At 35.9% G+C, this 13,398-nt stretch overlaps 1 protein-coding gene across 1 annotated transcript; it reads right to left on the reverse strand.

The window, feature by feature from the left end:
• Positions 1-916: 916 nt before the first annotated feature.
• LOC136676209 (GTPase IMAP family member 4-like) lies at positions 917-4,694 on the reverse strand. The gene is made up of 3 exons (XM_066653052.1): positions 4,523-4,694; positions 1,693-2,283; positions 917-1,187 (listed from the first exon to the last, which is right to left on the reverse strand). The coding sequence occupies exons 1-3, from the start codon at positions 4,536-4,538 to the stop codon at positions 1,120-1,122; spliced, it is 675 nt and encodes a 224-aa protein (XP_066509149.1). The 5' UTR covers positions 4,539-4,694; the 3' UTR covers positions 917-1,119.
• Between the last annotated feature and the right edge of the window lie 8,704 nt (positions 4,695-13,398).

Here is a 13,398-nt window from a genome sequence, read left to right on the forward strand (position 1 = left end):
TATGCAATGCTCATTACACTGTAATATGGACGCAAAGAGAGAATATCTTAGTTTTATTGCCCATAATTTAAGAATAAATTTGCCCATAAAGTTGAATAAATCTTCACAAAGACTGAGGGGTGTCTAGAGCTGGAACAAAATCCTGATAGGATTTTCTTGAAGTCTGGGCCTTATTGTTTTTACTACAGAACTTTAACATATTTTTTATGTTATAGCACATAAACTTACAATCATGTGTCAATATAACTTTGTACAAACATAGGTTGCATGTAATATTCTAGTTCTAGCATTAATTGTATTTTTTATTTTTTATTTTTTTTCAACCTCCTTCAGACTCCTTCCTAAATAACATATGAACAATTACTGGAGTGTTATGAAAAATATAAAAATAAACAAGTAAAATATTCTTGGGCAATGTGTTATGTTCAGAAATACTTTCATCCTTACAAGTGTCCTGTTCAGTGCAATCAGTGTATGAAGACATAAAGCTCTGAATAATCCATTAAACATTTGAGTATTATGCAGTTTAAAAATTCAAAGTTTCACACTGTAGCATATTAATGATGAATATTTTATTGCTTTATAACTGCTTTATAAACAGGAAAATGCCACTGATATACATTATTATGTTGAAATGGACCGTGAATATATTATTTAAAGAAGTCTTAAATTGTAACATCATCCTGTCATTTACAGGTAAGTAGTGTTTTTTTTTCTGTATGTTATATTGTGCAAAATAAAGTGATTTTCCACAATAACACAGTTAATTTAAATTTAGATTAGATCCATAACTCTGAAATGTAAAATGAACAAATAAATATTAACTACAAATTACAAATTCTTTCATTTTTTCTCTGTAAGTATTTAATCCTGATCAGGAAGATACTTTATAGTTTATATATGGTAATATTGGTAATGGTAACTATAGGTATGCATTTACTAAATACATTTAGAATTCAGCAATTGTTAATTATTTTTTATTATCAGTAATTGTTAAAATTTTGTAAATATGAAGCCACAATCAATAGATTAAAATAACTAATTTTTGAACAGCAAAGCCAAAATAAATGTGTAAAAACGTAACAAATAGGCAATGGCTGTTAAACTGTAATAAACAAGTTAAGTTGGCTTTGATCTTTTTGTTGAAGGTTCTCCATATTCAGCAGCAGCAGATGTTTCTTCAGTCACTACAGCAAAAACAAATATACAATAAAAAATTCATTAGCAATTGAATAAATACATCGCTGACTTTAGTCCTTTTAGGTTCTTTTACTTATACATTGTTTCAGTTGGATTTTAATCAGCATTGATACCATGTCATAACTAATTGAAAAGCAACAGTTTTTTTTTTTTTTTCAATTAATCTCCATCTTAAATTAGCCCAGAACCATGGGCAAGGCAAGGCAATCCTCTTGCAAATGCATCAAACAATCTATGTTCACAGAGTGGTTTTGGGAAGTGTTTCTGAGTACATGAAGTGATTCGCTCAGAGTCCCTTTTAGGGTTGTATAAACCAGGAGGATTGTTTATATATTAGTGAATTAGGTATGTATTCACATATTCAAATAGAGCCTTTTAGTTAAGACTGAATGATGAAAATTGAGATAAAGGAAGCATCTGAAGAATTAACAAGAGCTATAATATGTTACTGATAAATGTGGAAAGTATTCTTTGCAGGAAAAAATTACTTACTCGAAGGTGGATTGCTCATGCTTGATTTTCTTTTAGCATTAATCATCTGTTTTATTTTCTCCAGTAGTTCAATGGTTTGCATCTCATTTGTCTTGATTTTATTGTTGAGCACATGATATCTGTTCTTACACTGTTCCATCAACCATTTGAGTTCTTCATTTGCTCCCTCCAGATGTTGTTCTATAGCCTTCTCCCCCAGCCAATCTCCTTTGGAAAACAAGACCATAGTGCGGTCCCAAGCATTGGAACCCAAAAGCTCTAAGTGCTCCTGCATGGCCATTTTGTGCCTTTCCATATATGGGGCGCCTAAAGGATAAACCAATAGAAAAGCATGGGGTCCTTCGCCGAGCATATCTACACTTCTTCTGAGTTCCTGCTTTAGTTCTTCAGATGAGTCCTCTGCAGAGACCCAGTTCCAGCTTGGTGTGTCCACCACAGTGACTTCAATACCTGCAACTTTGTTGGTTTTCATGACACATGCTTGTGTTTGAGTCCCAGCACCAAAGACATCCATGTTCAGAATGGTATTTCCACATGAACTCTTTCCTGCCCAGCGTCCTCCAAGCAATATTATTTTCAAATGAAGAGCTTCTGTTAGAAAAAAATACAACAATGTAAAAAGTGTTATTAATGGGAAGCTTTTGAAAAAAATGTGTGAAGGTAACCATAGAGTTCCATTTAAATTTTAATGTTCTGGAATAAAGGGCCAAAAATATTACTACATCATGTCTCTTAACTGCCATTGTTGTTTTCAATAAAACGAAAAAAAAAGAAATACAATAGCTTAGGACTATACTTTTCCTGTTCTCATGGGTTTTATTCCACAATCCAAAAACACGTTAGTAGGTGAATTTGCTGTGTGAAATTCTCCTCTGGTGTGAGTGTATGACTTGACGACTGTGTTATACAAGTCTGTGCCTGATTAAGATGAAGTTTTTAATCTCATCTGAAGCACAGACTGCACAGACTGTTGCTCCACACCCTATCCCCTGCTTAGTGCTCCTGCTTAGCAAAACAGTAGGCACCAACGGCTTCAGCGCAGGAGTGCGGCCTTAGGAAACAAAAATTATTTCGTACTTCTAGTTTTAAAGAAACTAGAACATAGTATATGCTTCGTATTTTTATACAAAATCTCAATTATGTGATCTACAAAATGCATTCTTTGGCAACAGTCTTTATTACCAATTTATCCGAAACATTAAACCAGAGTTGAATTTTTAAAACTGTGAAAATGTGTGTAAAAATACAATTTTTAGATCATACAGGGTGAGTCACAAGTCAAAGGACACCCTTTAATTTCAGTAATAAAATGGAGAATGACTTAATACCTCAGCAAATAAAGGGTGAGGGGGCCTATTTTTGGGCTATGCCCAGAACATGGCCACCATTTTGAAAGCTGCCAAATTGGAAATTTTTCAATACGAAGGTAGTCATGTAACATATCAAAAGAAGACCAGGATTGTCTCAGAAATCGATTGCTCATCACAGGCTCCTCACATGCTTGTTACATGCTCAACCAGACCCTAAATGCTCTTCTTTCAATATGGTCCAGACATAACCTAAAAGATAGGCCCCCTCACCACTTACTTGCTGCGGTATGTGATTTTCCCTTTCATTTTTTAAATAAAAGGCTGTAAACACACAAATACAGTAAACACACATTAACATAATAGGATAAATGTCCACTTAAGTAATGTTCTTCTTAAGTAACAGCAAAAAACAACCAAAAAAAAACTGTTTGTAAAACAGTATGTATGTCCTTGAATTAGAATCACTTCATTGGCCACTGTGCTTGCACACAGAGGAATATGGTTTTAACCCAGTCTGTGCCGTTAAACACATATTTACATACACACTAGTGAATACTAGGGGGCAGAAAGCACACAAGTCCAGAGAAGTGGGCAGTCCTAGCCAAAACGCCCAGGAGCAGTTGGGGGTTAGGTGCCTTGCTCAAGGGCACACACTTGCTCATGACCTGCCAGCTCTGGGGATCGAACCAATAATCTTCCGGTGTCAAGCCCAGCTCTTTACTCATGTTTCTTCCATGGGCAGTCTATTAAATTGGACTGCTCTCGGAACCTTGTGGTCAAAGCTACTAATTCTTAGTAACTACTCAGAAAAATTTCCATTCTCTTAAAAAAAAAAATTGTGAGAAATTTTCTAAACTGTTATACAATGGATCTGTGATTTGATTATTCTCATTATTTAACTGACTTAACTTTATTTAGCTTTATTCAACTGACCAAAGTACAAAGATAAATATATCCCTTGTTTTCACTAACTCACTTGACTGTATTCTGTAAATATATGTCACCAGAGACAGGGTAATAATGCCATTGCTGCATTTATGCAACCTTTATTGAACAGAGAGAGGAAAGGAAGCAAGGGAATGTGTATCAATTTGGGCTGGTGGAACTGGCAGAGCCTCTTATTCACCATGCTGAGTAATGCTCCACTGGTGAAAACCGCCATGAAGTATTACCCAAACACAAATACAACAATGACCCCACTGTAAAATGCCCACAAGTAAGACAAAAACCCCTTAAATAACCCAAAAAGCCCTCAAACTAACAAAAACCACTGAACATGCTGAGACAAGTTAATCAAGTGTGGGTAATCTTTTTTCTGTGAGCTGCATTCCCGTGAAACAGATATATGAGCTACACCTGTATCAAATAATTATGCTTCATAACTTGGAATCAAAAGATGAAATTTAAACCTGCTTTGTTGTATTCACTACAGTTTTTACTAAAACATGTCTTTGAGCTGTTTCTTTGATATATTAGAGCATATTAAAAGCTTCAGAACAAAATAAAAACAACACACTCACCTGTCGGAGCTGCCATATCTTCTGCCAAAATGTAAAACTTTACAAAGTAAAATTATTTTCTATTAGAGATCTCAGAATCATATAATTTTTTTCTCTATACTATAAAATTAATTTTGGACAGAATATGGTGTTATTTACTCCAATTTGTATGTGTTGCAAACACACACTGTCATTCACAGTTTGTGGGATTAAAAATGAAAGTAAAAGTAAGTTGTTCAAACAAGGAAGTAAAAGCTATGACTGAGAACTTTTATTGCACTTGTAGAAATCCTGGCTAAATATATTATGTATGTCAGAGTGTTTTTTTTTTTTTATTATTATTATTTGTATGTTTGTTTGTTCATTATTCCGCTAGAAAACGCATAAATATACCATGAGAAAATATGGAATGTTGCATACTTATTAATATGTAATTATAACATTTCTAGCATGCTATAAACAATTAAAATCAAACAGATATAATTAAAATGTTTTGATTAATTTTATACTAATTTGCTTGACAGCTATGAAGAGAGCATACAGTGAGCTGCAGCACAGGCCTAGAAAACCTACAGACTCACCTGTATCTTGTGAAAATATGTTACATTTTAAATGCTCATGAAGGCAGTTTATGTAACTAAGTAGAATCACCAGACAGGGATTGCATTATAGTTATTATTATTGAGCCTGGTTCCTATGATAAATTTATTATATTTGTTTTCACAGGACATATGGCATATGTGGCATGTGGCATAACAGTGGCAGTTAATGCAAAAATACATTTTTATTTATTTATATTTAATTAAAAATTAATACATGAATTATGTGAGTAAGAATTTGCAGTTACAAATATGAAGATCCACTTGTGTAATAACAAAAAGCAAAACTGAAGTTGATACACATATGTAATCACATAAGCTTTACTACTGTAATCCACCTGTAACAGATACTAACTAATCATTAATTACATTGTTGTTGTATATGTTGTTCATCTGTTATTAGAAACACTTAATATGAAGTGGGACCAAATTTTGTAATTGAAGGATAGCTGATCCCTTCTGTACAAGAGAGACCAGTGAAGAGGTAGATAGTACATTGCAGCATTGAACCATACAGAGCAGGTTGTGGGCCTAAAAACTGAATTGATAATGGCTATTAATAGTTATTAGAGGCACTTAATATAAAGTGCTAGACAACATTTTCCCCACACAAGTTTATGGTTTATCTTTCAGCCTAGCCCTCCTGAAGTTTTTACTTAAATTCCCCAGCAACCCTGTGTACAAGGCACAGTAGTCATCAGGACAACAGTCATATCATCCATGTATGCCCTACCTGGGGGTGGAGCTGAGATCCGTCATGCAACCTTTCACAGCCTACAACCTACTAAGGAGCCCTAATTAATAACTCCATTGCCATTGTAAACACTAATTGTGAAATGTTGTCAAAATTAGCCTTATAATTTTATTTGTTGCCTGGAAAAATGCAAAGGCTTTCCATGTAAGCTTATGAGGCACTGAGCCAAATGTTTTAGCTACATCTAGGAAAAAAAATGTAAATATTTACCATCTCTTTTGCTCTCCAAACATCATGCTGCTATGTTCCAAATCACCAACAAAACCAGAAACCCCTGCATGTGTTCATTGTAGATAGACATTACATGTAGACATTGTAAATTATATAATATTAATTGATATTTTATCATTGGTGTATTGTTCAGCCATGTTGAACAGATTATTTATGTCACAACTTGGCCAGCTCATGCTGCATTGAGGCTTCCGCTTCCAGAGGGTGTTTATGCGGGGCCTCCTAGTGGGAAACTAGTTTGTCCCGTAAAACAGATACTACTTGAATGAATCATAACTCTTGTTTGGGCAGGAGGGCGAGTTTTACCTCTCCATGCACACACCATAAACACATACAGACACACACACACACACACACACAGACAGACACACACACACAGAGTTCTTGCCCCTTGATCTGCAGTTCGTCATCTGGTATACCCAATCACCATGCATGCCATACACACACACACACACACACACAGTGAAGTGTCCTTTGCCCTGCAATAGAGCCAACACCAACTAATACACACACAGACACACTCACACTGCTAAACTGCAGGGTGAGGGGCAGGTGTGTGTGTGTGTCACTATATATAATGTACATGATGGGCGGGACTGTAGCAGCCAGGGTTGGCTAAATCTTGCCCTGCCATCAAAACAGGGGTAGAGCTCAGAAGTAAGAAGCTTTCTTAATGAAAATGTTAATAGAAAATGGACACATTTTATGAACAATTATATTAATATTTTATGACTATATTTAAGCATTTTACTCAGTAAAAAGCCATTTCACAAAAACTTGCAATCCCTGTAAATAGTTTATAAGCCAGTGTGTATAAATAAAAAAAAACAAGACTCTTTTATTCAGAAAACTGTAATATATCTGTATCACTTTTTTTCTGAGAAGGTCAAGCACTGCTCCCTACTCTTTGTATTATAAAGTATCTTTAGAGAAATTGTTCTAAGTTCTCCTTATTTTGTAAGCTAATGTATCCTTTATAATATACAGGGGTTAGACAATGAAACTGAAACACCTGTCATTTTAGTGTGGGAGGTGTCATGGCTATATTGGAGCAGCCTGGTGGCCAATCTTCATTAATTCCACATTGCACCAGTAAGACCATGTGCATCCAATGGTTCAAACATTGTGTCCTGAAGGCGGTGCCGTGTATCAGGACGACAATGCACCAATACACACAGCAAGACTGGTGAAAGATTGGTTTGATGAACATGAAAGTGAAGTTGAACATCTCCCATGGCCTGCACAGTCACCAGATCTAAATATTATTGAGCCACTTTGGGGAGTTTTGGAGGAGCGAGTCAGGAAACGTTTTCCTCCACCAGCATCACGTAGTGACCTGGCCACTATCCTGCAAGAAGAATGGCTTAAAATCCCTCTGACCACTGTGCAGGACTTGTCTATGTCATTCCAAGACGAACTGACGCTGTATTGGCCGCAAAAGAAGGCCCTACACCGTACTAATAAATTATTGTGGTCTAAAACCAGGTGTTTCAGTTTCATTGTCCAACCCTTGTATGTAGAGTAATATAGTACAAAATTATCAACCATTTCCATGTGGTACCATGTTGATATAACTATACACAGATCAGCTGTAATCAAAAACACTTTACTGGTTTCTACCCTTACTGCTGATTTTACTAAAACATCCAATAATGTAGTAGTCACTGGAGAACTGCAAAGTGCACCTATATGGTCAGTGGTGCTGATAAAATGGACAATGAGTGTCCATTTATGTTTAAGTTGTGTATAAAAGAGTGGCAGTGCTTCCATTATTTTCAGATGCACTGCAACATTTGATCCCACACTTTTCAAAGTACTAAGGCAATGCACCACCACGTTCCCATTTTCTTCATAAGACTTGCATCTCTATTTTGGGAGAAATTAAATGTCTATCTCTATTTGGGTGCAAGGCATTTCCCAAAGAGAAGAACATTCATGGGTTTATTTTATGTGTGGACAGCTGCAGATCATTGATCCAGTATTTATTTTATTTTATTTACTTATATTTTAATGTGATACATGGCAAACCAACACATGTCACCATTTATGTTGCTTTACTAATATTGTCCATATAATTTGGTTGATACAGCGTTTATTTCAGGGTAAATATGGGCTTAACTAACTAAAAAAAAACAAGAAGACTGCTTAGAAACGTTATTGTTTATAGGCATAACTGTTAGTAATATAGTATTATAGCCATTACATTATATATACAAGTGAAATTAATATAAGGTTAATTTTGGTTGGTCAGTAGCCTAATTTTTGTTATCATTTTGATGTCCTGGCTCCTTTGTCCTGTGTTGGAGAATACAAATGCAGTGTCTTTTGTGAAGCACACACACAAACACAGCTGCTGTTCCAAAAACACCTGGACGGCAGGTGCAAACTCACAAGTTTAAGAGGCACACAAACACACAAACACACACACACACACACACACACACACACACAAACACCTTAATGTATATTTGGTATATGATGCAATTGCAGAAGACACACAGCCTCAAAATGTGTCCAAAACAACGATGTCTCTGGAGAGACACATCCAAGTTCCTTAGAAGTCTATTTCCTTCACTTCACCCTATTTTCCACCCCAATAAATCAATTCCTGTCTCACACATCTTCAGTGTGTGTGTGTGTGTGTGTGTGTGTGTGTGCGAGGGTTTCAGTGACAACCTTGTAGTTCTTAAAGACCAATTAGCTTCATCTGACTTTGTTAATTAAGGAAGAAGATTGATGGCAATGAGAGACAAAACTGTTGAAAAGAGTTGATAAAGACCTTGACTCCATTAAGGCTATCTTTCTCTTAAAATAAAAGTCTCATTATTGTAGACCCTGAGCTCTAAGGCCTGGAAAATACAAATCCCATTTCTGGAAAAGTTGGGTATTTCGTAAAATGAAATGTAAACAAGAATTGTTTGTTTTGCTGCAACCTGAAAGTCTAGAGGAAGCCATGCATAAGTTCTATTCAGAAATAAGCTCTCTGGGGCCAAGCTCATCTTAGATTGTCTAAAATACATTAAAAAGGTGATATAGTGTATGTTCTGCATATCATCCTTAGTTTTGGAAAAATGGAAATGAAAATGAAAGGGAGCATCCAGATTTTCAGTATAATGTACAAAAGCCACCCTCTGTCAAGGGATTGTGTTGGGGGAGTTGAGGGGGGGGGGGACAACAATGCAGTGGATGATCTGAATATGTGTGAAGATACAATTGCAGTGGAGTTGTATTTTGGGATTATAGAGAGAGACGTTTTCAAATAACCTGGTTATTTCAGCAGGAAAATGCCTGGCCTCATTATACACACACTAAAAACTTAGCTTCATAGACAGAATATGTGTGTGCTTGACTGTCCTGCCAGTCCGTATATGTTTCCTCGTCTGAGGTTGTTAATCAGAACATAGTAGATCCCCAATTCTCAGTTGCTAATTTGTTGAATAGAGCTTGAAAAATCCCCAACTCTTAACCACTTTCGATGCTGATCAGAAATCAGAAATCCTCAGATCTGAGTTCTAAAGATAAACTCGGTGTAATGTATGATGTACTCTTCTGAAGAATGCAGAATAAAATAAAAATAAAAACATTTTGGTCATTTTTGTTTATATAACAGATGTAGTATCTTATATTGTAATGGTATAGACAATATTTAATATATAGTTAGGTTTGTTTTCTTTTCATTTTCAAATATAATATAAGAGAATGAAGTTTTGAAATGGCATTTTATAGTGTATGCAGATGCAGCAGAAATCAGATTGGTGGAGGCAGCACATGGTAAAGCCACACAGTATCTGCCATATTTAGAAATATGTTCATTTTTAGCAATGAACTTTTACAAAATGTTCACTCCAGATGCGCATCTGGGACAATTTCTGAGAGCCTCTTAGCCCATATCTATTTTGAGGTGCTTTTGTGAATGCTACAGAGCCTCTTTAATCTTAGCCTCCAATCCTCACCTCAGCTGAGATCAATAGGCCACACAACCTTGTACGTTGACGGCATATAGCATCTCTTATATTGAAAAACATTATTCTACAATGTATACTGTGAGATCATACATTTTTAACATGTATGCATAAGCATCTCAAAACTTTAGAAATGCTTTAGTAAGAGTGAGTGAGAGAGAGAGAGAGAGAGAGAGAGAGAGAGAGAGAACGGTTGTTTCTGATTTGTGCTTCAATTGTTGTTGTGGAATAATAAGCATGGGTACATGAAGAGTGAGACAGGAAAAACAATAAACAATTTGACATCTCTAGGATGCAAACAGCATCTCTTCTCTCAAGTCTTTGGCTTCCATGGCTGCTTTCATTATGATCTGACTCAAAGCCTTGCTCTGTTTTGGGTTGGGAGGGGCAAGAGAGGGGAGCCTCTGAGATCCTGGGGCTAGATGTTGATTTGAAGAGAGCAAAGAAAGAGTAATAGCCTTTGATGTGAAGGAATAAAAGCTGCAGCTCCTCAGCTTTGAAGGCTGAATGTTAGGAAACTGCAGACTAATTGGTGGTGTAATCTCAGCGGATGGTAGGGCAACGGACCGAGCGACTTTCACTGGATTCCAAAGTGTACAGAGCTCAAAGCTCAGTGCATCAATTTAAGTGCATTTATTTGCTTTCTTTCTGCTTCTACATTTGGAAAGCAATTGCTCCTCAATCTGTATTCCAAAGTCAGAGCATGATCTTTGCAAAGCAAAAGAATTGGCCTGTGTACATTATATGAACATGAATCAATGAATATGATCTTTGTTTCGATTTATTATGGTTGGCAGATCATTTCATAGCAACTGTTACTAGGATGAAAAAGCATTAAACATGTAAACATTTTGAGGGCTTCACAAGTGTTGCAACTGTTTTTGATGTATCACACAGTGATAACATCTATGTGACCGTCCATGACCTTGCTCTCTGAACATAGCATGGTTTTCCCTTACCAATGTCTCAGTGCTTTGATATATCTGATATATGTATGTATGTGTATGATATATGTGTCAACATATATAACAGAACTGAGTGGTTAATATTATCCCCCAAGCATGGTCATCTTGTCCAATAGCTTTGCATTAGCATATGGCTAGCCTTCAGCTTCCCAGCTATACTTTTATAATTATAAGTGCTACAAAGGGTTCTTTAAGCAATGACATAGAGAACCCCTTTTGGTTACATAAAGAACCTTGTTGTTTAGAAGATATGTGAGTGTGAGGAACCTGTTAAAGGTTTAAATATTCATCACTTGACCTTCTTCTTGACTTAACTTCTTTACCTATTTAAATGTATTAGCTAAAATGGTTCTTTATGGAACCAAAATTGATTCTTATGGCATCGCTTAAAGAACTGTTTGTAGAACATTTATTTTTAAGAGTGTTTATAGCAGTGTGTGGCTGGGTGAGACCTAGATAGAGGGTGGAATTGGCAGTTAACTAAAACAGGCTAATTCTACTGTCAGTGTATTTTCAATGAGGTAAAACATAGCAGAGGTTATTCCATAAATCAATTCTAAAAACACTAAAAGAAACATCCTGTTTAATTCTAGAGAATGCAGACAGATTGGAAATTGCTCATATAAAGATGAGTTACAGCTGTTTTGGGTTATAGACTCACATAACTGCCATAAGATGAGCTCTGAAAAATATATAGATAGCATGCTTTATGTGTTTCATTGTCATTTGAAACAGTCCATTCATTGATCATACATAAAAGAAACACATTGTCCATTTTTTCAGCTTCAGTTACCATATAGATGCATTTTGTAGTTCTACAATTACAGACTGCAGTCTATTAGATGCCATTTATTTTCACTCTTTCATTTAATGATCAGGACATGCTGAGGACTACTAGAGACCAGGTTATTTAGGTGGTGGATCATTCTCAGTGAGTGGGCTTAGTGTTTAAAAACTCCAGCAGCACTGTTATACCTGAGTAAGTCATAACAGTGCAACACCACAACAGAAATACTGCAAACAATGATTCACCATTTTCTGTGCTCTGAGGTTTTAGGTCTTAAACACTGAACAACAGAGTGAAAGGAGGTTAACAATGTATGCAGAGAAACAGATGGACTACCATATGTAGTCACAGAACTACAAAGTGCAAATATATAGCACATATAAGGTGGTGGTTTTAATGTTATGGCTGAATGTGTGCATACAGTGTGAAGCTTTATGAAATTCATGCTTGCTGTCAGAAAGAATGGTTTCCTATTTGTTTTCCGTATGCTTTTCCATTGCAGCAGAAAAGGAAAATATTTCATTTTAGACACCTTTTAATTATGAATATTTGACCTCAAAACAGAGAAACTGATTTTCAGCACAGTGTCAGCGTTCATATGTGTTTACTCCCCACACTGGAGCTAAAATTATGTTTCAACAAACAGAATTTGATGTTTTCTCCATCACACGCCCAGCCACAACTCATATTTACTTTAGCAGATCATACCTTTATGATGGAATGAATTATTAAGCATGCGAATCACATGAAAAAAATGCAAGCCAGCAACTCTCTCTTCTTTTTTCTGCTGCTGAAATATTGATTTGAGGTTTAACCAACAAATCCATCCTCCCGCTGCAATGGCTCAGCTCAGCAATGCACTCCAAAAACAGACATTTTGACTTTGAATTACTATTATTTTTATTGTTTGTTGTTGCTGCAACTCTCTTCATTTATTTTACCTTAAAGGAAACTGCTACTAAAATTCTGCTTCAGAAGGAATAGAAGAAGGGGAAAACATGCTATGTGCTCATGCCAGAGTCATTAAAAAGGTGACAGAGATGCAGAAGGTTGATCTTCGCTGGGAGAAAACTGAAGAGACAAAGAGGCTTTAAATGAGATGCTTTTGTGTTATTCCAGACCCCATTAAAGTTTCAGCACCCAGCACATTTCCATGAATGGCATTATTCAAATTATGCAAAGTCACATCAGTCTGCCTTCTTGGTGATGCAGAGTCCTTAACACAACAATGACATTGGTGAAATTCATTCTAAATAAGGGGGACTCTGCAATGTTAGGCATTTCCTTGTTTGCTTATGTGACATTCTGTAGTAATTCGACTGGGTTATTCTGTAGCTACACTTACAATATCCAAAATAATGCTGCTGATACAGGGTTCCCTATAGGAAATGTTACTTTCAACTCTTTTAAATCTAGTGCCAGCGGAACAGCTGTGCACTCATGTGTACATGTGAGTTCTGTCTTTATTGTTGGATGCACCACAATAATTTCAGTATTTGTGCATGCATTTAAATCAACATTATTAGCATATTATGAAGTCCGTATCTGAATAAAAAAAGTGTCAACATACAACTCATTCACTAGTCCAACACCCAGTTA

The sequence above is a fragment of the Hoplias malabaricus genome, chromosome X2, assembly GCF_029633855.1.
Source record: "Hoplias malabaricus isolate fHopMal1 chromosome X2, fHopMal1.hap1, whole genome shotgun sequence".
NCBI lineage: Eukaryota > Metazoa > Chordata > Actinopteri > Characiformes > Erythrinidae > Hoplias > Hoplias malabaricus.

Coding starts and splice junctions, on each gene's coding strand:
- LOC136676209 (XM_066653052.1), bottom strand. Junction 1,188..1,692: donor CATGAGCAATCCACCTTCGA/GTAAGTAATTTT, acceptor TTTTTGCTGTAG/TGACTGAAGAAACATCTGCT.